The sequence below is a fragment of the Protopterus annectens genome, chromosome 12.part0 (genome assembly GCF_019279795.1).
Source record: "Protopterus annectens isolate FY-2018-M chromosome 12.part0, PAN1.0, whole genome shotgun sequence".
In the NCBI taxonomy this organism is placed as follows: Eukaryota; Metazoa; Chordata; order Ceratodontiformes; family Protopteridae; genus Protopterus; species Protopterus annectens.
In genome coordinates this window covers 526,328,459-526,353,873 of record NC_056746.1, presented here as the reverse complement: position 1 = coordinate 526,353,873, position 25,415 = coordinate 526,328,459, and the positions used below count along the sequence as shown (strand labels likewise).

Genomic DNA, 25,415 nt, shown 5'->3' with positions numbered 1-25,415 from the left:
AGGGAGGAAAGAACAACTAGATAAAGACTATTGCTAAAAGTAAAAAGAGAGATTATTGACTATATTAAAGAAACTTCCTCACTGCTCAAGATTTAGAAACTTTTTGTCTGGTCTTGACTACTGCAAACGAGATCAGAGAAATCAGAAGTTGTGCGTCATATTATAGGAATAGGGAGGAGCTCGAGATTAGGATCTGAAGTCTGGAAAATGTGGCCGAGTCAGATCCAAGGATTGGACCTGTAACCCAGCAGTGAGGGAGAATGAAGAGGATGACATCAGATAATGCTGTTCTCTGTGTAAATCCTCAACAACCATTTCTGGCAACTATCCTAAACAGTTTTTCTTTGAGAAATTTTCCAGGGACCCACAAATTTTGGTATACATATCTCTTTTGTACGAATGCTGCAAAGTGCACCAATACAGGACAAGCAGCAGATGTAATCATCAATGGAGTAAAAATCTACTAAGCTATTCTCCAAGAACACTTCTGACTCATGCATCTGGGTTAACTCAACTATCTGGATTCTCATACAAGCAAGGCAATCTTTCCCTCTTAGCTGGTTCAGGGAAGTGGGAATGCAATTTTTTCCAGCATACCCTGTCTTCGAGGCTCTGATATTTTAACTGCAGCGATCCAAATAAATTCTTCTTAGTACTTGCTCAATGTTTAGTGTCCAAAACATCTTGATTCATCTGCTGCAATGTCAAGAGATTGCTTACTCCTGTGACTTGCAGTTTGGATAGTGTCATTTAATTCTGCTAGCTGCTTACTTGTTTTAGAAAGCACCTGTAAGGTTCCATGTTATATGTCAGATTTGGGCTTTTCCACTGACTCCATACCTGCAACTACATTATTAGCTGTGCTAAGGCCATGTGGAAGAGGGAGAGTATTGGAGAGCTCATCTTTTTTAGCTTTACTTCTCTCTTACCTTGCAGATATACAAAACAGAAATAATGTCTGTTTGCTTGATGTATGGCAAACGTGAAAGGATGGAGCAGAGGAATTTACTACAATTTTTTTTAAAACGTTTTGTTTCAAGGTTCAAACTGCCACTTACACCTTACCACTCTCATATCCTGAAGAATTCCCAAGGTGTCAGCACTAACTACATAAAGGTCAACACTCCTGGAGTCAACAATGAAAGAGTTTGGAGCAGAATTAAAAGTAGAAAGATTGATCCCTCACATTGGCATTGATAAATACATCAAAAAATTATCAAAACCAACAGCTTAGTCAATATCAAAGTTGTTAACACAAGCCACTGTGACCCCGGAGGCACAGCTGACACTGACAGTTCTTCTAAGGTCTATACTGATACCATATGACTATAAGCTGTTCTCCTCAGAACTGATACCAATATCGTGTAAGCAAAGAAAACTGGTTAGAGCTAGCAGAAGTAAGTGGGCCCTGCTAAATGACTCCACAAGCTTATCGCAGCCTATCTCAAGAGGACCAAAAAAGTGACCTTGCTGGAAGTTGGTCATTGAGGTCATTTACTTGAAGCACTTGCCAGTTAATAAAGTCATACTTAGGTCATGTTACAACATGCAAAAACAACAGATATTTCAGGAAATGTTAATTTAAGAGCACATCATAACACCTTGCTTTACCCATCGTTTGTTTCCCCCTGGCCCAGTTAGATTTTCCAAATTATCCTTTTCTCTCTGAAAGCTTAACACTGATGATCTGCAAATGTAGGCACATCTGCACATGACAAGAAATTCCTACAGAAATATAGTACTGGCACAGCCCCTTCAATTCTTCAAGCCAGGAAGACCCACAGAGAAAGGTCCTTGTGGTATGTAATTATCTAAATATTAGCATTATACAATATCAAGTGAACCAAACCTATATAATGATTTTCATACTGGGGTTGAAGGAAATGAGCTTTACTATTACGTTAACATAAAATATTTGAAGGGAGGTCACCAAGTACCTCACACAAGTGTATTCAGGTAGAATTTCAAAACACTATTTAGTGACCCTTTGGAGCTGGGCATCTGCAGAATCCCCACAGTACAGCTTGCCAACGTTTTTCATCTCTTTCTAGACTGTGCCTCCAACTGGAAGTTGATGGAATGTTTGGCAGATTCAGCTGCAACAACCTTGGGCATAAATGAAGTTTCAAAGACCCCTCTGTAACCACCTCTCTCTCATTTGGTAATTACCATTTTACATCTCTTTTTATAATGATTTACAATTCAAGTGTCCTTACTGTTTCATACTGAAATACTGTAAATGCTCATCTTTGTTAACCCTATAAACAGGAACGTAACTTGTATATTGACTCTCTTTTGTATACTAAGTGTTTTACATCTATTGCACATGTGGTTTGGGTTTTGGCCAATAAAGGTCAGCTGACAAACTCAGCCACCCAGTTAACAAATTTAAAATTAAAATAAAATAAAGTAACCTACACCGCAAGTCAGTGAAAAAAAGAACAACTTGAACTCCCTTCAAATTATGCAAGGTTTTCACTTGATTACATAAAATAAAGGGTACTTCTGAAGACATTCAGCCTGTCTGTACCCATTTTTACAACATCAACACCACATGTTAAGTGAAGCACAACTCAGTAAAATAAATCAGTGACTTACACTACAGGTCATCTATCAGTCATTCAGTATATCTCTTGGATCGATGCAGAAATGCTGATAAAGTAAATGTACGTTGGCTGCTCAGATCATCTACATATCTTACACATCGGTGATATGGATATAAACATGAATGTGCAAACATTTTTCTTGGGAGCACTGATACTTCACCACCACCAGACCATGGATGAAACCAAGGACAACTGGAAGTCTAAAAGACAGCTAACTGAATTTCTTTAAAACGAGTACTGAGCTATGTGTGTCCAGTCAAACTTTCTCTACTGAGAAAAAAAAAATTAATGCAAACTGTTACTTGCAATGAATTTCTTTATAAAGTGGGAGGCAGACATTTGGCAGCTGCTTCTTTTTTGGATGCAGTCTACTGTATACTCTTGGGGTGTAGGGTGTACATTAATGAAAGTTAGTTTCACATATACAACGCATTATTTGTGTACTGTTATGGAAAAAAAATCCATGCTATAACTCATACTATGCAATCTTTACACAGCTATAATTTGTGCATTATAGTTTATATGATGTTGGGAACTGCCACAGCATTAAGAGTCAACGAGCTACGAGCTATGTGCTGCTAGTGATGTGCTACTTGAATAGAAGGTTGCGTATGCAATTTATGAGGCAACTACAGCGAGCATGCATGGCTGTCACAGGGACTGGGATAGGACAGCTCATAGAATCTGTAGACTGGCACTTTCCCTAACACAACATAATTTCCTCCACCAAGGAAATGCATTAGGGGGCCCTCACCCTGGCAGAGAAATGAAGAGCCACTGAGTTGATCCTGAGAGAAAAAAAAAACAATGAAAAATCCTTTCTTCAGGTTACCATTAAATAAGGTCTTTAAATAAAACATGCTTTCTTTGTTTTGTTTTTTTTTTTATAAAAGCCAGATATGACTAACATTGTTTTTTGTCTTGCACATTAGTTTAACTGTAACAATTTATGTAATGTCTCATTAACAGTTTTCTATTAAACTTTGTTCAACTAAACAGGGCTACAAAGGGCATGGTGTACATCCACTTTTCATTCAGCCAAGTCTTTCTTTTAGGTTTTACTTGAACAAAAAGATGCAGCTAAAAAGAATGTTTACAAGGGATGCCAAAATCAAAACAAAAATAAGCATGTATACTTACATATAGACAGGGCATGTACACCCTATTTCCCACAATTACATCGATAAACTCATCTGTACTACAGTCATCTCGAAACAGAACTTCTGCATTAAATATTTCTTGAGAATAACATATTAAGGATAGCATCTGAGACAAATGTAACTAGAAATACAGCAATAAATTCAGACTTCCATGAATGAATAAAACCACAAGTACTGCATCAAGGATCATCAGAAAACATCACAGGTGTTTTGTTTCATTCAAACAGTTTGACAGAAGGACATAGTAAGACCATGTATGCTCCTTGGTAATGCTAAGCAGTGTACTAAGCACTAAACAGATATGTCATCATTTCCATTATCCAGTAACTGTGAGAATCTTACAAGCATGCACCTGAATCTTTGCACTGCAAAGATTATCATGTCTAGATACCTACTTCCCGCAGGAGAAGTGTGAATCTAGCCAGCAACCCCCATGCTGCAAGTGGAAAACTTTGCTTCTGACACTCCTCACATGCTTACACTCAATTGACACAACTGTGAGACAAGGGCTATTACCTCCACCAGAGTATAGAGAGTCGGGTGCAATTTTCTAATTTTAGTACAATTAAGCTTTAAGGAATAATACATATACTACGGCATTTACATTGTGCGTATGCATGTGTTTGTGCACATGCAAGCACATACTTAGTAGTGGGTATTACTTATGCAGACAAACAAAAAGGTGCAGAAAATGGATCATGTTAGGAAGCTACAAAATGAAAGACAATGTATAAAAAATGGTAGTCTTGACTATGACAGTTAACTATATTATGACAGGTAACAGACCAGTCCTAATCCTGATTGCGACAAGCAAGAAACCTCAGTATCTCGGACAGTCACTGTGGGGTTAACGCAAAAACATTAGTATCCACTTGCCTATGTTGGATGAGGAATGCTCCTGGTGAAGGTTTTGTGGTGGGAGGGTGCTTCTTGGGCAGAACCTCCTGTAGTGATAGATGCTTCCTCCTCTTGTGGTCCAGGGGTGCTCCTTGTTTGAGCATGCCTTAGGGTCCAGGTTCTTGTGGAAAGTCAATCTGTAGTCCTAAAGCTTGGCTGAGATGAAAACAACTACTCAGTTCAGTTCAGAGAGGAAAGTTCCTTTACTGGCAAGGGAGCTTAGTGGATTGAGTATAAATGGTTTGTAAGAGCTTATTAGAGTTTTAGTGGGTGGGTCCAGGGTTTTCCCCTCCTATTACATCATAAGGGGTCCGAATGGAGAGATAAGTCAAGCAGGTAAGGGAGAGTATTATTGCTGACATTGAATTCATCCTCAAGTCTTTTTGAGTACCTTCACAAGGTGGACCCTGTTTTTCACAAAATCTCCCCAAGACGACACTGGTATATACAAACTGTATTTATATAGCATGTATCATGGACAGAAGTAGGTTAAAAATTAAAAAAAAAAAAGCTGGGTGCACAAGACCCAGGATAAAAAAGTGCCCAATCCTGGTAGGCACAATGGTGCCAGGACTGGAAAAGATGACAGTGTAGAATCCTCAAAATATGGAAACATTCCTACAATTGGGCCAGGCCAGGCCCAGGGGGAGGATGGCCCCCCTGTTGTAGAAGTAGCAGTCCACAAAAATCACAAAAACGGATAGGCCAAAGAACAGCCATAAAGATGATAAAGTGGACTACTGAGGATAAGAACGAAATTATGTATTGTTACATTATGCAAAAAGCCCAGAATTTCCAGACAAGATATACAAAATGATTAAGAGAAATTAAGAGGAAAGAAATACTTCCAGAAAAAACTGTCAGAAGCTTCAAATAAACATTTCTATTCATTAATACAACAGATTTGTGAAAAACAGTATATAAATCAAGAAACTCTGATCTGTTTGGAAAAAGAAACATCTGAGGAAGTGCGAAAATATACACAACAAAACCTAGAGATTTTTGAAAAGCATAATAAAGAAATACGGACATGGGAAAGAGATTTGATATGATGCAATATTTATGCAAAGGAGAAAGCCAAATTAATCAATATATATAAGGCAGCCCCAAAGACATTCAAACAAAAATGCAGACAACGGCTTCCAGATATGGAAAATTTCACAATAAAAAAAATATCACAAAGAGGGAATGCAGAAAAGAAGATTAGTACAGTAGAAGTTAAAAAGTAGAAGTTAAAAAATAGAAGTTGAAGTTATGGAGTGCCTGCGAAAAAGTATTTGGTGTAGAATATCTATCAGAGGTTACATCACAGCATTATAAGATGAATCCCCAAAGCAAGGAGAAGCAGGAAGATCAGGAGACATCTGAGGAAGAAATATGGACATGGGAAAGAGACCGAATATGGTGTGATATTTATGCAAAGGAAAAAGTAAAACTAACCAATGCAAAAAGAGCAGCACCAAAGATATTTGAAGAGAAATACAGGCAAAGGAATCCAGACATGGAAAACTTTACAATACAAAAAATAAGATGACAAAGAGGAAAAGTAGAAAAGGAGATCACTAATTGAGAAGTTAAAGAAATAGAAACTGAGGTTATGGAGTATCTGCGAAGTGAACGATTCAGTGTAGAAAATTTAATTCAAAAAGCACCACAACAGGACAGAGCAATGGATATCCAAATTAAGGGGAAACCAGTGGAACAAGAAGCAATTGGGCAGGTGCCGTGTAAGATATTTTGGAGCCTTCCACAGGAAACCAGTATAAAAGTTCACTTGAAGCTGGACAGCAAGGGAAGGAACAGGAAACTGTGGCAACTCTGATGCAGTCAATGTTGAGGAGTGATATGCCAGTGATTTCCCACATGACAAAGCAACACATGGCACAGGATGAAAATGAAGAGAATGCGCACAGGAAGATGCTACAGAACTTTCTATAGAATGTGCACAGGAAATGAAAAACAAAAAATGTGCCCTCAGTTTAGAAGGAAATGAGCTAAGAGAAGAGTTGCTTGATTTAATAGACTGACATATTAAGATCAATGAAAGAAATAGGCCACAGAAGGTCAATGAAACTCAAAGTCAGAAGTTTGATAAAACAATGAACACAGTAATTAGGACTGCCCATACAGATCTATGCAATATAACAGAAGTAAACGAGATATATTACTGTGTAGCTAAATTAATAACTGAAAGTTCTACCACAAGAACACACAGTAGTGAAGGAAAGGAAGGGGAGAAATCGAATACCATCATGGAAGTATCAAACAGAGAAAACTATAAAGCAATTAAAACAAGAAGTGTCACTGTTAGAAAAATATAGAAAAGTGAACAGATCAACAAAAATACTAAAATATAGACGCGATAAAAGCAATGTTGCAGTATTAGAACAGACCAAGAACTATCATGCACTATCGCAAATAAATTAAAAAATCTCAGCACAGGCAGAAAAACTTAGAAGATACGCAGATACATATAAAGGAAAAGTACAAAATAAGCAATTTACTGATGAAGTTTTATAGACAATTGAGAAAAAATGTAAAAGGAACTGAAATACTTCCAAGAAAAGATGCCTTTTGAGAAGTATCTATGAAGATCCTGTGGAACAAAATTGCTAAATGGATGGAAGTAAAAATAGAAGTTATGTTCTTACCATAACGTTCCATGTTAGTTGTCTTCTTCTCGCCTTCTTTCTTGCTGGATGGGTTCGGAGCCGACCTCGGCTCCGACTCGGCCACTCTAAAGCTCGAGAGTTGGTTCCACCGGCTCGAGGCTCCCCTTATATCCCACAATGCTAGGCGGTATTACCTCAGATCTCGTTTGTAAGCTAGGCCCAGCCAATAATAAATCCAGAACTACTGGAAATGGGAAAACCCCACCTCTATAAAAAAGAAGGGAAGAAGGTGACCTGAAAAACCTGATGAAGGAATATATGCACAGAAAAGCATATACCTATATCCAATAGAGGTGGTAGAAAGAGAGGTCACAATCAAACTCCTCTAGGTCTGTCCAGGCTAGGGGGAAGGAGGGTGGGATGCAAGAAAGAAGGCGAGAAGAAGACAACTAACATGGACCATTATGGTAAGAACATAACTTCTATATGTTAAGTTGTCCATCTCGCCTTCATTCTTGCTGGATGGGACCGCGTCCCTAGCACCTTGTCCCAGGTGGCCTATCGGAACAGACTCTTGAGTACAGTGGAACCAAAATTAGCTCTATGTCTAGAAGCTAAATCCAACTTATAATGAGAAATGAAAGTGTGAGGAGTAGTCCATGTAGCTGCTGCACAAATGGTATCAATAGGCAGCCTGTCTTGGAAAGCTATAGAGGTAGCCAAGGCTCTAGTCGAATGGGCCTTAGGTTTGTTAGGCAACTTCTGGTGTCTAATTTCATACACAAAGGAAATCAGCGATGTTAGCCATCTGGAAAGTGATACCTTCGAAACTGAAAGGCCCTTTCTGCCTTTTGCATTAAGAGACAAACAACTGGTCAGTTTTTCTGATCTGTTTGGTCCTATCCAAATAATACCTTAATTGACGATGAACATCTAGCCAATGCAATTTTTGTTCAGACCTGTTAGAAAAGTTAGGAAAAAACACAGGGAGGTCAATGTTTTGATTTAGATTTGCCGCAGAAGCTACTTTAGGTAAAAAGGATGGATTGGTCCGTAAGGATACCCTATCCTTATGAAACAACAGATACGGTGGTCGACTGCTGAGTGCATGGAGCTCTGAGACCCTTCTAGCTGAAGTAATGGCTACCAGAAAGAGAGTCTTCCAGGATAGCAATTTCATTGAACAGGAAGCTGCAGGTTCAAAAGGGGGAAGAATCAAAGATGTGAGAACTAAATTAAGGTCCCAAGAAGGAGGAGGATTTCTTATAGGAGGTCTAAGAAGAAAAACTTCCTTCAAGAAAGCTTTGCAAAGCTTGTGAGACATGATGGCAGAATCTGAGATGCCCACATGAAAGTTAGATATAGCTGCCAATTGAACTTTCAGAGTAGAAGGAGATGAACCTGCATGGAAAAGTTCAGCTAGAAAATCAAGGACTATTTGGATGGGAGCAGTGAAAGGATCTATGTCCCTTCCTTGAGCCCAATAGGCGAAACGTTTCCACTTACTAAGATAAATCCTCCGAGTGGAAGATTTATGGGAAGCTATCAAAACATCTCGAACAGAGTGAGATATTTGAGGAAGCCTGGCTAAGGTTGGAACTGGAGGAACCAAGCAGTGAGGTTCAGAGAGGGGAGGGAGCGATGTAACTGACCCGACTGATGGATCAAAAGATCTGGAACTAGGTCCAGATGCCAGGGTTGCTCCAACAGAAATTGATGTAGAAAGGGGAACCAAACCTGTCGAGGCCAGTAAGGAGCAATGAGGATCAATGAGGCCTTCTGAGCGATAGCTTTCTGTATCACTTGAGAGATTAGTGGGAAGGAGGGAATGCATACAGAAGTCCCGGGGCCAAACTTGGACTAGAGCGTCTCTGCTGGGCTGGCCTGGTAAGGGGAAGAGGGTGAAATAATCTTTGCACTTGCTGTTTTGGGGAGTAGCAAAAAGGTCGCAGCAAGGCTGACCCCACTTGAGAAAAATTTTCTCCAAGATAGAATCTTTCAGAGACCACTCGTGAGGCATGAGGATAGCTCTGCTCAACTTGTCCGCGATAAGATTGGACTTCCCGGGGATGTGCGTTGCTATCAGAAACCGCTGAGAAGAAATCGCCCATTGCCACAGTCTGAGTGCTTCTCGACATAGGGGGTAGGACCTGGTTCCGCCTTGTTTGTTGATATACCACACTACAGACATGTTGTCCGTCTGAATTGCAATCGTTCCCAAGGGAAGAGAGTTTTGAAGGGCTTGCAACGCTAGAAGCACTGCTCTCATCTCTAGAACATTTATATGCAAGTGGCATTCGTCTGGTTGCCATATGCCCTGGACTGTCCTGCCCCGATAATGCCCCCCCCACCCGATCAGGGAGGCGTCCGTTGTCAGAGTAGCAACCGGAGGGGGAGGGACAAATGGTCTTCCTAGGAAGAGCTGGGGGGGAAGAAATCCACCAAAGAAGATGATTCCTGCATGCTTGCGTAATCACAATGGTGTAGGACATCGGAAGTTGTTGATACGACCATTGTGTGAAGAGCATCCATTGAAGGATTCTCATGTGAAATCTGGCTAATAGAAGTAGAGGGATAGCAGCCGCCATAATCCCCAGTACTTTTAGAACTAATCTGACTGACTCTGTTGCTGTGGAAAAGGAGGGAGACCAGTTTGTGTATGTCTGCTATTCTTTGGTCTGTGAGTCTCGCAGACATGTTGACTGTGTCTAGATTTGCGCCTATGAAGGTAATAGCACGACAAGGCGACAAAACAGACTTTTCGCAATTTATTGAGATCCCTAACTTTTGAAAAATGCGAAAGGTGTAGTCTCTGGCAAGTAGAAGAAGATGCTTGGAGGGAGCTGTGAGGAGCCAGTCGTCTAAGTATGGAAACACCTGGAATCCTTGACGTCTCGGATGAGAAGCTACCACTGCCATGCATTTGGTAAACACCCGGGGGGCAGTGGTGAGTCCAAAGGGCAGGGCTCTGAATTGAAAGTGACTGGTTCCCAGCCTGAAGCGGAGGAATCTCCTGGAGCGTCTGTTCATTTTTATATGATAGTACGCATCCTGGAGGTCTATAGAGCACATCCAGTTTTCCTTTCCCAATAGGGGTAGGATGGATTGTAGCATGACCATCCGAAATCTTGTTTTCTTGACAGACTTGTTCAAGATACTGAGATCCAAAGTGGGTCTCCAGTCCCCTGTTTTCTTTGGAACCAAAAAGAACTTGGAGTAGATTCCGGATCCTTGCTTGTCTGCTGGCACTGGCTGAATGGCTCTTTTTGCAAGCAACTTTGATATTTCCAACGCTGCTTGATCCCTTTGAGCGGGTGGAACATCTGGAAGGGATTTTTTTGATTGATTTGGAATGCGAAAGAACGGAATGGAATAGCCTTCGGAAATGATGGACTGTACCCACTTGTCTTGAGTTAGGGATCGCCAGGCTTCTGGGTACAGTGATAATCTTCCCCCGACTGCCTCCGAAGGTGGACAGTCGGGCAACACCTCAGGGATGCTGGAAGGGCTTATCGGAAAAAGTTTCTCGATTGCCCTGGTTCTGCGGACCCCCCCTGCCTCTAGGGCGACGTCTACCATTATTGTTCCCCCCTCTGCCTCTAGAGGGGAACCGACTCTGTGCGTCAGGCAACGTCTCCTGAGATTGTTTGCGGAACCACATTTTTCCACTTTTCTGGCCTTTGGGGTAAGGTCTAGAAGGAGTAGAAAAACGGACTCCGACGGCAGAAAGAGTTTTGCCATCTGTCTCGCACCTTGTCAAGGTTTCTTTCACTTGAGGACCAAAAGGGACGATCCATCAAACGGGGAATTAGTGAAAGACGTTTTAAAGGGGTCCGCAAAATTGCACAGCCGCATCCAGGCATGACGGCGTAAGGCCACACCTGTCCCTGCGGCTCTGCTCGCTCCATCAGCCGCATATGAAAGAAGGCGCATGGAGGAGTTAGCTATAGAATTTAGGGTAGCCAGCTGAGTGTTCATCTTATCCTGAAAACCCGCAGCTGTAGGATCCTTTAACATCTCACTCGCTTCCTTGATCAAGTCTCTTTGAAGATGAGTGAAATGACAGAGGTAGTTCAGCGAACGCATGGTAAAGGTCGCTGACGAAAACATCCGCTTCCCGTACCTGTCCATAGACCTAGATTCCTTGTTAGGAGGATGGACAGGCACCGAAGGATCAGCTAGCTCCTTCTTAGTGGTGGCAGCTACCACCATAGCATCCACAGAAACTCCCTTAGTCAGAAACTGCTTATCTGCTGGTGCCGTGATAAACTTTGAAGGTCTCCTGGGGGTAGGGTCCACAGAGTCAGAAGCCGTCCAAGCCTTTTTAACTACCACCTGCATGAGGGGGTCAAAGGGGGGAGACACCCAGGAGGTGGAAGGGCGAGAGCCAAACGCCTCAAGATACACAGATTCATCCTCCGAAGGGTTAAGGGTTGGCCAATTTCCCCTCTGTTTCAGGATCTCTAGGATGTCTGCAAAGGAGACATCTTCAGAAGGGGAACGGGGGGAACCCTCGGAATCCTCTAAATCCGTGTCAGAGGTGACAGACTCAGGCGAGTCTATGTGCTTCCTCTTGCACTTTCTCTTCCTAGGGGGCTCCCCTGCCAATTCAGGAGAGGCCTCGGAAGAGGATGAGATCCCCACAGGGGATTCTTGAGGAGCTGGCTCTCTGCGGTCTGGGATGAGGGAGTGAGTAGACATAACCTGAGGCACCGAAGAGGGAGGGACGGACGGAGCCGACTGAGGAGTTGAACCGGGTTCCAACACACTCCGCATGACCTCGAATGCACCCCTGTCAGGCAGAGCCAGAGGTCCCCGCTCCGAAAACCTCCCTCGGCACTGACAGCGATGGCTCCGAGGCCGATGTCGGAGCCGAACTCACCAGCGCCGAGAGGGAGAGCAGGGTCGGACAAGGGTCCGATGCCACTCACCCCCTCGGAGCCGACGAGGGAAGTCCGGCGCCGAGATTCTTCCAAGGAAGAAATCGGAGCCGACGACGGAACCGAAGACAATTGTATCGGTTCCGACGCTACCACAGTCTCGGTTCCGAAACGCCCCGGCTCCGAGCTCAAAGGAGTCGGAGGAGGAACATTTTGAGGGATAGGGTTAAGCATCGACTGATGAGTCGGGCTCGGAAGCATTTGTGCCAGTGCCTCGGACTTAAGAAGTCGACTCACTACCCTCTGAAGGTTATGATCAGAAAGCCTCGATGACCTAGAGGAGTGAGATCTATGGCTCCGTTCAGACAGCAAGGGAGATGCTGGAGCCGAATGAACGGAGCCAAGGGACGGTGACCTGGACCTCTTTCTAGATGTTGGTTCCGATGGTCTGATCGGAGCAGACTCAGATAATTCCAATGCCTCGGCTCCAGCCGGAGCCGAGGGAACCACAGAAGTAGCAGTTCGAGTCTCCGGCTCCAGCCGGAGCCGATGCTGTAGTAGACTTCGATGTCTTAGACGTCGACTCAGTAGCTGGAGTCGAAGACCTAGGAGCCTTAGAGGGTTTACCCGAAGAAGCAGTCGGGGGACCCTCAGGCTTAAGCAAGCCCCTTAAGATGAGCTTGTTCTTTCTTTCCTGCAGGACTCTAGGGCTGAAGCCATGGCATACAGCACAAGAGTCCTGCAGGTGTAAAGGTCCCAGGCAGTACACACAAGAAGTGTGACCGTCTGTCAGAGACATTTTCTGACAGCACGAGTCACACTTCTTGAAGCCTGAGACCTTCGAATCCTTGGACATATCAAGGAACAAGTGTAACCACACACAAACACAAACACACCGATTACACTATACACTAAAACAGAAAACTTAAACTAAATAAATTAGCTATTTAGTATTATAAATACCCTACAGAAAAACACACACACTCCAAGGGGATGGGAGGGCCCGAAGGCCTAAGGGAAGAACATATAAGTTCTTGAGGTAAAAAAAGGTTAAGAACTAGAAGAAAGGGATAAAAAAACCTTTAAGGTAAGGGGAAACTGTATGGAAAACTAATTTAAAGGGTTTTTAATCAACTTTTTAAACTATTTCCTACACTAACCTGAAGCCGGTGAAGCAACACGTCTCGATAGCTGTAGCGGCAAACGAGATCTGAGGTAATACCACCTAGCATTGTGGGATATAAGGGGAGCCTCGTGCCGGTGGAACCAACTTTCGAGCTTTTAGAGTGGCCGAGTCGGAGCCGAGGTCGGCTCCGAACCCATCCAGCAAGAATGAAGGCGAGATGGACAACTTAACATGAATAAGTTTAAAAGTACAGGATATGAAAGGGGATGAAGTAACAGCCAGAGAGATTGAAACAAAGTTAAGAAACGCCTCTAATTGGAAAACTCCAGGCCCAGATGCAGTACCTAATTTCTGGTTAAAAGTATTAACATCTTTGTATGAAGATTTAGCCGTGAGTAAGAAAAAGTAGTATGTTCTTACCATAATGTTCCATCTGTGTTGATCCTTATTCATTCATTATGATAGGTGTCGGTTCCGTCCTCGGAACAGAGAGTCGGCCGTTATAACAACCCACCAGCCAAAAACCTCTCGAGCTAAGCTTTTATCCATAGTGCCCCTCTCCATATTACCTCGGATCAAGTCTGCCTGTACGGAACGGACAAATTACAGAGAGAGAAAAGCAGAAGCTTTTTCTGAGCAACTTCCTTATCATAGGATAGGACCATAGCCAAACCTGGGATGGTGGGAGGGTTGTTATGAATGAATAAAGATCAACACAACAGATGGACCGTTATGATAAGAACAGCTTGGCCAGCTAAGAACTTGGTTATATTCAACTGGACGTATAAGAGAATTTAAGTACCTTTATCTGCTCTTTTTTTTTTAAAAAATACAGTATTTAATTTGAGTGTTGAAGGAATTTTTATCTGAAGTTATTCTGCTCTTCAGTAACTTGAACTGAAGCTAGTGTTGGCTGAATTTTGTTATTTGCTAGTAATTACAGGTGTGGGGGTAGCCACATTCTTTGATTTCCTGTCCTTGCATATTTAAACTGGTGCATGTGAAATAATTCCTGCTTTAAAACTTCAGCTTGGCCAGCTAAGAACTTGGTTATATTCAACTGGACGTATAAGAGAATTTAAGTACCTTTATCTGCTCTTTTTTTTTTAAATACAGTATTTAATTTGAGTGTTGAAGGAATTTTATCTGAAGTTATTCTGCTCTTCAGTAACTTGAACTGAAGCTAGTGTTGGCTGAATTTTGTTATTTGCTAGTAATTACAGGTGTGGGGGTAGCCACATTCTTTGATTTCCTGTCCTTGCATATTTAAACTGGTGCATGTGAAATAATTCCTGCTTTAAAACTTCAGCTTGGCCAGCTAAGAACTTGGTTATATTCAACTGGACGTATAAGAGAATTTAAGTACCTTTATCTGCTCTTTTTTTAAAAATACAGTATTTAATTTGAGTGTTGAAGGAATTTTTATCTGAAGTTATTCTGCTCTTCAGTAACTTGAACTGAAGCTAGTGTTGGCTGAATTTTGTTATTTGCTAGTAATTACAGGTGTGGGGTAGCCACATTCTTTGATTTCCTGTCCTTGCATATTTAAATTGGTGCATGTGAAATAATTCCTGCTTTAAAACTTCAGCTTGGCCAGCTAAGAACTTGGTTATATTCAACTGGACGTATAAGAGAATTTAAGTACCTTTATCTGCTCTTTTTTTTTTAAAAAATACAGTATTTAATTTGAGTGTTGAAGGAATTTTTATCTGAAGTTATTCTGCTCTTCAGTTCTTAGTGGCATTGAAACTGCCCGCCCCTCAGCCTGCCTCTGGGCCCATCTCATTTGCTCACTCAACTGAGTGCAGTGAGATCATATTCTGATTTCAGGCACTCCTACTGTGTACAAAGAGAGCATCTGGGAAATAGAAAAAAAAAAATTAAGCTTATTTCCTGCCTTTCTTGTTAAGTGGTACAGACTATTTGTAGGCTTCTGAGCCCCCAAGCCCTTCTGTGTTTGAGGGAAGCCTTCTAGCTTGTTTTTTTCTTATAACTAGCCAGTTTTCTAGTTTCAGCACTCAAATCTGTTTCTTTAATCTCAGCACTTGTTCAGGAAAAAAAAAAAAAAAAAAAAATTTCATCTGCTTTTACTGTACTTGTGTTTTATCTACTTCTTTTTACTTTTGCATCATCTTAAAATACTCAGTTGTATTTATTACTGCTTGGTGTAACTCATTCTAAGCCTTTTGGTTTAAACACTTGGGCTTCGGACCAGTTAGTTGTTTTGCACTGACAGGGTTTGTGGTCTGCACTGTTGTGGCAGAACAGGTAGCTTACATCCTTCTAGGTTGAGAACTGCTGATTGAGGGCTCAGTGTCTGTTATTCTAAAAGTGTATTAATTCTGGTTTAAGCACTTGGGCTTTCAAGCCAGTTATTTTACATTAAGAGGGTTCGTGGTCTGCACTCTTGTGGGAGGAGAGGCTGGACTCTGCCCTTCTGAGCTGGGAATTTCTGGTTAAAGGCTTATAGTGCATGCATATCTGAACTGTTTCTTACTGAAGTTGGTGCGCCTTGTTTGCTGTGGCATAGACTGGATTCGGGCCTGCTGGATCTAGCTTTGTTTGTGTAACTTGAGCACTAATCCAGACATTCTCTAAAGTATTCAATGGTATTTATTACTGCTTGGTTGTAACTTGATTAAAGTGTAGCTATCATTCAAGTCTTTTGGATTAAGCACTTGGGCTTCAGACCAGTTGTTTTACATTAGGAAGGTTTGTGGCAAGCACTGTGGTGGCAGGACAGGTAGCTTTCATCCTTCTAAGTTGGGAACTGCTGATTGAGAGCCCAGTGTCCAAGTGTATTAGTTCTGGTTTAGGCACTTGGGCTTCAGGCCAGTTATTTTACATTAAGAAGGTTCGTGGTCTGCACTCTTGTGGGAGAAGAGGCTGGACTCTGCCCTTCTGAGCTGGGAATTTCTGGTTAAAGGTTTATAGTGCCTGAATATTTGAACTGTATCTTACTGAAATTGGTTCACCTTGTTTGCTCTAGCATAGACTAGATCCAGGCCTACTGAATCTAGCTTTGTTTATATGCTTGTTGTTTGTTTGCTTGTTATATTCCTGGAAGCTAATTCCACCTAATACGCAACTTCTCAGCTTCTGTGGATCACTAGTGATATCTGCATTGCTTACTGTACTTATTTCCTTGTTTCACTTGAAAGAAAGTTACTGTTTGTCGTTTTTGCATTTAGTTACTTGTAACACATTGCACTCAAGTTACCAGGCACTTGCTCACTAAAGCAATTATATAAGTCAGCACTAAAAATTAAAAGCACTACACCCTCACTCCCCACTGGCCCTTGTTTTCAATTAAGAATTCCCAATATTATTCTAGCATGTCCAAAGGTCAGTTGTCAATCTTCTCTCCGGTCCAGCTGGTGAATCTGGGAATCTTGAGGCAATGTTATAACTGCCTCATGTACACAGACAACCCTCTCCTCCTCCCACATAACACAAATACTTGCGAGAGATGCAGCTATTTAGCCAAACTGGAGGCTGAGCTCTCTCAGCTCAGGACTGGCAAGACCAGACAGGAGGAGAAGGCAACTACACACACCACAAAACCAGCCTCACATAATGCTACCACTCCACTGAATCAAACACATAAACACACAAAGACATACTCGGAGGCTCTGAGTAAAAATTTACCTAAACAGCAGAGGCCTCCAAAGCAGACACCCAAACAACTGCTACCTCAAGACACCCCACAAGCAACACATAAACCACAAAAGCAGTGTGCAAAGCAGTCACAGCCCTTAAGGCCAAATACAACACCAAACATACTTGTCATAGGTGACTCCATAGTCAGACACACTGGCGTCCCACTCACCAGGCTGAACAAGGAGAGGGTCACAGTAAGCTGCCTATCGGGCTAGAATCCGCCACATAACACAAGCACTCGGGTCACTCCACGGCAAGTACAAATATGACACAGTCATTGTCCATGCTGGTGTGAGCGACCTGAGACGCACCTCCCTGGACTACATGAAAAGAGACATAGAGGAGCTCTCTGATTATGTAGCCCAGGCAGGTATGACCCTAACCCTGAGCAGTATCCTTCCTTCACCAAGAATGATGCCACAATATAGAGACAAGATGATCAGCTTTAACAATTGGCTTAATGTCTGGTGTCATTCAAAGGGGATCCAGTGTCTGTCTGCCTGGGATGACATGCTTGACAAGCCACGCTGCTTCGCAAGGGACGGCTTGCACCTGTCACCCTGGGATTCGGATATTGGCTAAGGCTCTTGCCACCCCATAGTGCCTTTTTAGGCAAGGCTCAAATTCTAAACCTACCACCCTAGAAAACAAAAATGGGAAGAAACTGAGGGTAATGCTGCTCAATGCCAGAAGTCTAAATCTCAAAATGCACGCACTTTTCGAGGCCCTTCTCAGTATGGAGAACATCGATGTCTGTGCTGTAACTGAAACCTGGTTCAAGGCTCCTGAGAGCACCCGGCACTATTAGGTTTTACCTCATATCATGCGTTCCGGCCCCAAAACCCGGACCACACCACAAAAGGAGGGTGTATCCATATTCATAAAGGATACCCACACCTCCAGGTTGGTGGCAACGCCGAAGCTTGGAAACCATCCAGGTGCAACTAACCATAGGCAAAACTGCTCTACAAATTGTAGCATGCTACAGGCCACCCTCTCAAACTCAGGAACCCCACACAGCCTTCCTGAAGACACTGGAGGGTATAAATGTATCTCCAAACACCATCATATTGGGTGACTTCAACTACCCGAATATAGACTGGGAACATTACTCAAGCCCTAACTTTCTAGCCCAACGGTTCCTGGAGTTCATAAATTCAAATGCCATGGAACAGCTAGTCATTGTTCCCACGAGAGGAGAAAATATACTAGATCTCATTGTCACAAACATGGGGACAAAATGCTCCACACCAGAAGTATATCCCTCATTGGTGAGATCTGATCATAAACTAATCTCACTGGAAATCCACATCCGCCCCACCCCAAACAAAAAAGACCATAGTGAAGAACTTCTCTAAAGCAAACTTCACACTACTCAAGACTGGTGTGGTATCCTTCAAGGCCCCTGAGCCAGTGGAAACCACAACCCAAGCTGCGGAAGCCCTTACAAATGCCTTCTATGAACACCTCCAGGACTGCATGGATCAGGCAATCCCAAATAAAACCAAGACTCTTTCCACAAAGGGCAAGCGTCCAGTCTGGTGGACCCCAGCCATTAACAAACTTTACAATAAGAGGAGAAAGCTATTACATGATAGAACAAAATCCATAAAAGGGAAGTCACCCCTGATCATTATTAGTAAGAAAATACGAGCACTCATAAAATCAACTAAGGCCAATTTTGAGAGAAAAATTGCCATGGATTCAAAGGACAATCATAAGGCCTTTTTCAGCTATGTTAGGAACCTGGGTGGAAACTCCCAGATATGCTCAGAATTAGTCCAAAATGATACAAAAATCACTGAACCCACAGACATTGCCAACATACTGGCAGACAGGTTCAGTGCAAACTTCACCCCCCACCCCTAAAGGAGAGATAACTATCCCAGCCGAGTGTAGCCTCCCGGACAACTCAAATGCGCAGGTGAAAGCTGCTCTCTCTAAAGCTAAAAACACAGCATCAATGGGACCGGATGGTGTCCCCGGCTGTGTGCTACACGAGCTAAATGAGGAATTAAACCCGCACATAAGGCAGCTGTTTAATCTCAGCCTTACCACAGGATACGTGCCCAAGGAGTGGCGACGGCAACTGTGGTCCCACTCCACAAAGGCGGCGCCTCACGGACCCTGGTAATTACCCCCATAAGCTTAACAAGTCTAGTCTGCAAAGCTATGGAGAGGATCATAATGGAGCTCATAAACAAAGATATGGGGGACTTGCAGACATTGGACCCGACCCAGTTTGGCTTTGTCAAGGGAAGATCATGCCTTTTGAACTTGGTCGACTTCTTGAAACAGTCACCAAGGCCATTGATGAGGAAAGGCAGTCCATACAGCCTACCTTGGCCTTGCATAGGCCTTCGACACAATACCCCACTCGGGTATTGTAGAAAAACTTACCAGCTTAAATGTAAACCCATATGTCACAAGATGGGTTGCAAACTGGCTTAAGGTCAGAACCCACAGGGTTAGAGTTGCTGGCGCTGTGTCAGACTCCAAGCCGGTCACAAGTGGTGTCCCACAGGGCTCGGTCCTTGGCCCCCTATTGTTTGGCATCTACTTCTCAGAAGTACAGGCCAACATAGGAGGACTTTGGCTGACAAAGTTTGCAGATGACTGCAAACTGGGCGCCATAGTGGCAAGTGCATCAGACACGGATATCCTTCAGAAGGGACTCACGGAAACAGATAGCTGGTGCCAGAGCCATGGCCTGAAGTTAAACGCCAAAAAATGTATAGTCATACCCTTCGGGAAAAACAAGGTAACCCCAAGCTACCATATAGGTGGCAATCCACTAAGCACAGAAGAGGTTATCAGGGACCTGGGGACCCAGGTTGACAGTGGCCTTTCTTTTGACACTCACATTGCTAAAGTGGTTAGAAAGACCTTCTACATTGCCCACCTGATCATGAAGGGATTCACATCCAGATCTAGTGAGGTTATTGTTCCCCTGTACTCTTCACTTATCAGACCAATGATCGAGTACAATGCCCCATTCGGGATGTATCTCACCCGACATCTGCAGCAATTGGAGAGACCCCAAAAGTTCCTCACCAAAAGGATAAAGGGACTCCAAAATCTGTCATATGCTGCCAGAATGAAGAAACTCCAGCTCTATTCAGTCGCATACCGTCTGCTCAGAGGTGACATGTGCCTGACATACAAGGCCATGTCCAACCCGGAATTAATGGACATGCTCCACCTCAAAAAATCCAAATCCACCAAAACCACTAGAGCAAGCGACTTAAACCTTAGCACGGATATAAATAGGACGTGCTGGAGGGATAGATTTATCACTCAGAGACTCCCTATGCTGTGGAATAAAATCCCGGTCCATGTGAGGCAGAGCACCTCGCTGACTCTGTTCAAGAGAAATCTAGACCTGTGGATGGGAGATCGTAGGTTTACCCCGGGAATCATCTCTGTGTCACTGCTGGACAGAGGCACAACAAATGAATGGGCACAGTATTTTTTCATATAAGGGGTGGCGTAAGCCACAAACATTTGGGCTAGGCTTATAAATGCCTTAGGGCAGATAGCCTAGTATAAACCTATGAACCTATAACTTCTTTATCTGATGTTGTTAATCTTCATTCATTCCTTACTGATGGGACAAAGTCCACTAGCTACCTTGTTTCCTGAGAGGTCCTATAGAAGAATATTCCTGAGTACCACTGAAGCAAAGGAGGCTCTCCCCCTGGAGACCATATCCAATTTGTAATGCGTGATTAAAGGTATGAGGAGAAGCCCATGTTGCTGCTGCACAAATGTCATCCATGGAAGCTCTTGCATGGAAAGCAACAGATGTTGCGACTGATCTCGTGGAATATGCTTTGATCTTAGAAGGTGTAGAAACCTTGTCTTGCTGATAAATAAAGGAAATGCACTCTCTCAACCATTTAGATAAGGTAACATTAAACATTGATTTTTCCCAAATTCTGGGTCGGAGTATGACATAAATAATAAATAAAGCAAAAATAACTAGAAGTGATGAAATACCAGTTGTTAAACCAAAGAATACAGCACTGGCCTTTGTTAGCTATATAAACAACACTAGTAATTCCAGCATTCAGGAATGCTCTTCCAAGAATACAAATGGGACTTTTTTGTCAGAAAAACCTTTCCCAATATGAGGGAGGTCACGCAATCGCCCTCAGTATGTCAAGACATGGAGACCAAACAGTGTGGACGACCAGAACAAGTTCCTGAAGAAAAGCAAACCGGTTTGATTTTTAATATTTCCTCCATTTCTTTGACTGAAGCACAGAAAACTTTATTGAACAGAGGTTTGAGTTTTGTTCCTGCCCAGAGAACCAGACAGCAGACTTGGTGAATGTGTTAAAAGAAATGAAGCTGTTTGGCAGGACACTGACTTTAAAAACTATTTTTCAAGGTGGATCCAATGAATATAATGTTAAAAAAAAAAAAAAAAAAAAAAAAAACAGTACTTTTGTTCCTCCCAGCAATTCTGGGACTGATTTAATCATTGATGTGTGTGAAAAACAACTAAGGAATGTGCTCAGTAATGAAGCTACTAATGTTTCTTATAATTTATCTAAATGTGAACAGCAAGCGTTAAAATGCTTTAAAGTGTTGAAATATGCCCAGCAGATAAAGGTGGAGGAATTATTTTAGATAGAGACAAATATATTGCAAGTATGTTAGTACATTTAAGTAACACAGATACCTATTGTGAGATTTCTGCAACTCGTGTTAAAGCTATTACAGATAGACTGCAAGTTTTTTTGTTTGATATGTTAATAACAGGCATGATTTCTGAGCCACTTTTTGTATACTTCAATACAGAGTACCCAGTGACTCCAATTATGTATGGCCTACCAAAAGTCCATAAAAACATGTAAAGTCCACCTATGCGACCTACAGTATCTAGTCGGGGGTGGACGACAGAACCACTGTCGTATATGTTGAGAAAAACCTGCATCCTATACTTAAGGAATGTACTACTGTCTTATTGGACACTAAAGATTTTTTGAGAGACCTAAGTGTACATTTGGAGGGTATAGATGACCAATGTTGGCTTGTTACTCTCGACATACAGTCCCATTTTACAGTCATTCCCCATTCTTGGGGTATAGATAATGTAAGGGAACTACTCAATAGAAAAGGGATAGAGAATACCAAAATTCGACTTGTGTACCCTACTTGAGATCATCCTAGAAAATAATACCTTTGTATTTGGTGACAAGTTTTATATACAGAAAGTTGGCGTGGCTATGGGCACTGCCTGTGCCAATAGCTACACCAACCTAGCACATGTACAATGGGAAGCTGAGAATAATTTGACAAGCAACGTTTTTGCCAAGTCTATTATATGGTACAAGCGTTTTGTGCACGATATTTTTCTGTTGTGTGATAGCGAAGATAATTTGCAGCAATTTTTAATTTTCATTAATACCATTACTCCCTTTTTGAATTTCACATACAAATACTCAAATAGAGAAATAGAGTTTTTAGATGTAAAGGTTACAAGAGACACTCAATTATGTTCATACCTCCATGTATAGGAAACCCATTAGAAAGAACAATGTCCTACATAGTAGTAGTATGCGTCCTAACTACACTAAAACCAATGTGATCAAAGGACAGATAGTTAGATGCATGAGCCTATATAATAATGATAGTTTGTCTCAGGCACTTACCCTGTTAAAACATGAATTTATTGAAAGGGGATATAAAGCCAGAGATATAGACAAACAAATTAAAGTGGCTTGAAATGAGAGAAGAGAGAGGTACAAGCCCTATTATGACAGGACGAGAACCAACCAGGATAACCAAAGTAACTATGTTACCAGTACCACAGTGGCCAGGAACAAAGGGAATGATGTATTACGTATTCCATTTACATTTGCAAGTAATATCAGTACAGTCTGTGATATAATTTAAAAATAATTGGGGCATATTGTTAAATGTGGATGAACTGGGGTGTCCAACCTTTTGTCTTGCTGGGGCCGCATTGAGTGAACAGAAATGGTCTTGGGGCCGCATATAAAACATATCATATAGCTAACTCTTTTGTTGCTCCGGAAGACCACAGTCGACCTGCTGGCTGTACTGTAGGTGCATTTAAACAATGAATAAATGTAATAAATGCCTAATATTTGCCTTAAAATTCTAATTCTCATTCTAATTCTCTAATCTATCAGTTAACTCTAACATCTTAGTTAATATATATATATATATATATATATATATATATATATATATATATATATATATATATATATATATATATATATATATATATATATATATATATATATATATATATATTACAAATAAACAGATGCTCACTACAGCACTAGCATTTCTCACTGGGAAAACCACTCCAGCAGTCCAACTACATACATGTCAACATCAGCAGTCCTACAATACTATAATCCACAAAAATAACCCAACAAATTTGCAATAAATTAAAGAATTCACATTACTGACTTAATAAAACAATTCTGAAAAAGCTACAAGAGGGTTTCACCCAAACAAATAACTGGTGCCAGAAATATGGCCTCAAGCTAAAAGCCAAAAATGTATCATCATCCCCTTTGAGGAGAGTGATGTCCCCACAAATTATCACATTAATAACAATGTTGTAAGCATGCAATAAGTCATATGGTACTTGGGCACCCAGGTTGATAGAAACCTGACTTTTGACCACCACGTTGTCTCCGTTATAAGGAAAGCTTTTTACATGGCCCAATTCATTAGTAAGGGTATCTCATCCAGGGACAAGGAGGTCATAACATCCCTGTATTCTTCCTTTACAAGACCCATTATTGAGTGCAATGCCCCTTTTGACATGTGCCTCAGCAAAACACCGTGCCAAAAGAAAGACTACAACCATTTCTGACAAAAAAGGTCAAAGGACTAAGTTCACTTAGTTATCTAAACAGACTAAAAAGCTTCTTGCTTTCCTCTGTCTCTCACTGGCCCCTATAAATTTCACCACTGGCTTGCTTTCCAGGCTAAGAAACATCCTGCCTTAAGAGACCATAGAAATACTGGTTATACTTAAAACGCTCACTACAAAGACCACAGCCTTCACTGCAACATAAACAAGCCACTTTTTATGGACAGGTTCTTGACACAAAAACCTTCAACTTCTGTAAAAAGCTCCTCCCATTATCAAACAATGTAGTTCAGCAACACAATGGCTGGATGGATAGCCATAAATGTAGTCCTTGGGTAAGTAGCATAGCCTTCATCAAACCAGATGGAAAATCCACATACTAACCTTTCCCAGCTGGATGGCTAAGATCTAATATTGGTTACTCAAGTCTAGTTGCCCAAGAAGAGGGGCATGTTTAACTAAGAATTCCATTTGCAAAATTATATTCAGTATACATATTAAATATCTGGCTTACACACACACACACACACACAAAAAAAAACCCTACTTGTAAAATAGGCAACCTCAGTAATCACATGACACCCACTCACTGAATGAAATTATCTGGAAGTCAAAATATCTGCAAAAAAAATCATAGTAGAGATTGATTCATCCATGTAATTTCCCACCACCAAAAGGACCATCAATAAATCAACAAACAACTGCTCGGCAAAAAGAAAACCATAAACTATAATGCTACATACTAGTGTAAACATATAACTTGTGTCAATCCCCAGGTTAATCCATACCAACATATTGTTTCAGAGCTTCAGCTATGTACAGCTTTCTCCTAAAAACTTAACTCATTGATATTTGCCTTGCTGTAATTATAACTGTAAAAAAAAATGTTTTTAAGTTTATTCTGTACCAAAATGATTCTCACTGTTATGAGATGTAATCTCTGCCATATTGTATGAGTACTACAATCCATCATGTATTATATTGATTTGTGTTATTTTTGTAGCTTTTCTTCCCGGGCCTTCTCTGAAAATGGACCTGTGCCCAGTCGGACATTCCCGGTAAACAAATGTAAAATAAAACAAAATAAATAAAAATAAATTTCCCTCCAATCTAAAGCCATTTGACATTCAGACATTTTAATTTGTGCAGAAGTTACTCACAGACTGATAGTTTACTGAGCTGTAATGCTGACCTTTCCTTTTGAAAAAAACAAATTCCCAGACTTTGTCAATAGCTCAAAGTGTAGAAAGGATTATTTATTTATTTTTGGAAAACATCTTTAAAACTGTTAAATTGATTACACACCCAGAAACACAGAAAAGTTATTGTGATTATGTAAACCGCAGACTGCTGCAAGAAATCAAAGTCACATTAGCACTCAATGCTTATGTCCGAACAGATGAATCATACCTGTCAATTCCAAAAGAAGTAAAGTAGCTTAATAAGAAGGTTATTTGCAAGGTTGCATGGCAGTTTATATTGGAAATAAGCAGAGATATTAAAAATTTTCATAATTATGCCAAAAAATCACCAAGGTAAATACAACTTCTGATTTAGTATGGAACCATACCTCTCAACCTTAGAGCAAGAAATCTGGACAAAGCGAAAA

At 41.5% G+C, this 25,415-nt stretch overlaps 1 protein-coding gene across 1 annotated transcript in view; it reads right to left on the bottom strand.

The window, feature by feature from the left end:
- Positions 1–25,415, bottom strand: part of DRG2 (developmentally regulated GTP binding protein 2) — an 808,865-nt gene that overhangs the window by 158,056 nt on the left and 625,394 nt on the right. The window contains exon 8 of the mRNA XM_044089666.1: positions 3,747–3,844. Within this exon, the coding sequence (XP_043945601.1) occupies positions 3,747–3,844 (98 nt within the window). The remainder of the gene's footprint in view (positions 1–3,746; positions 3,845–25,415) is intronic.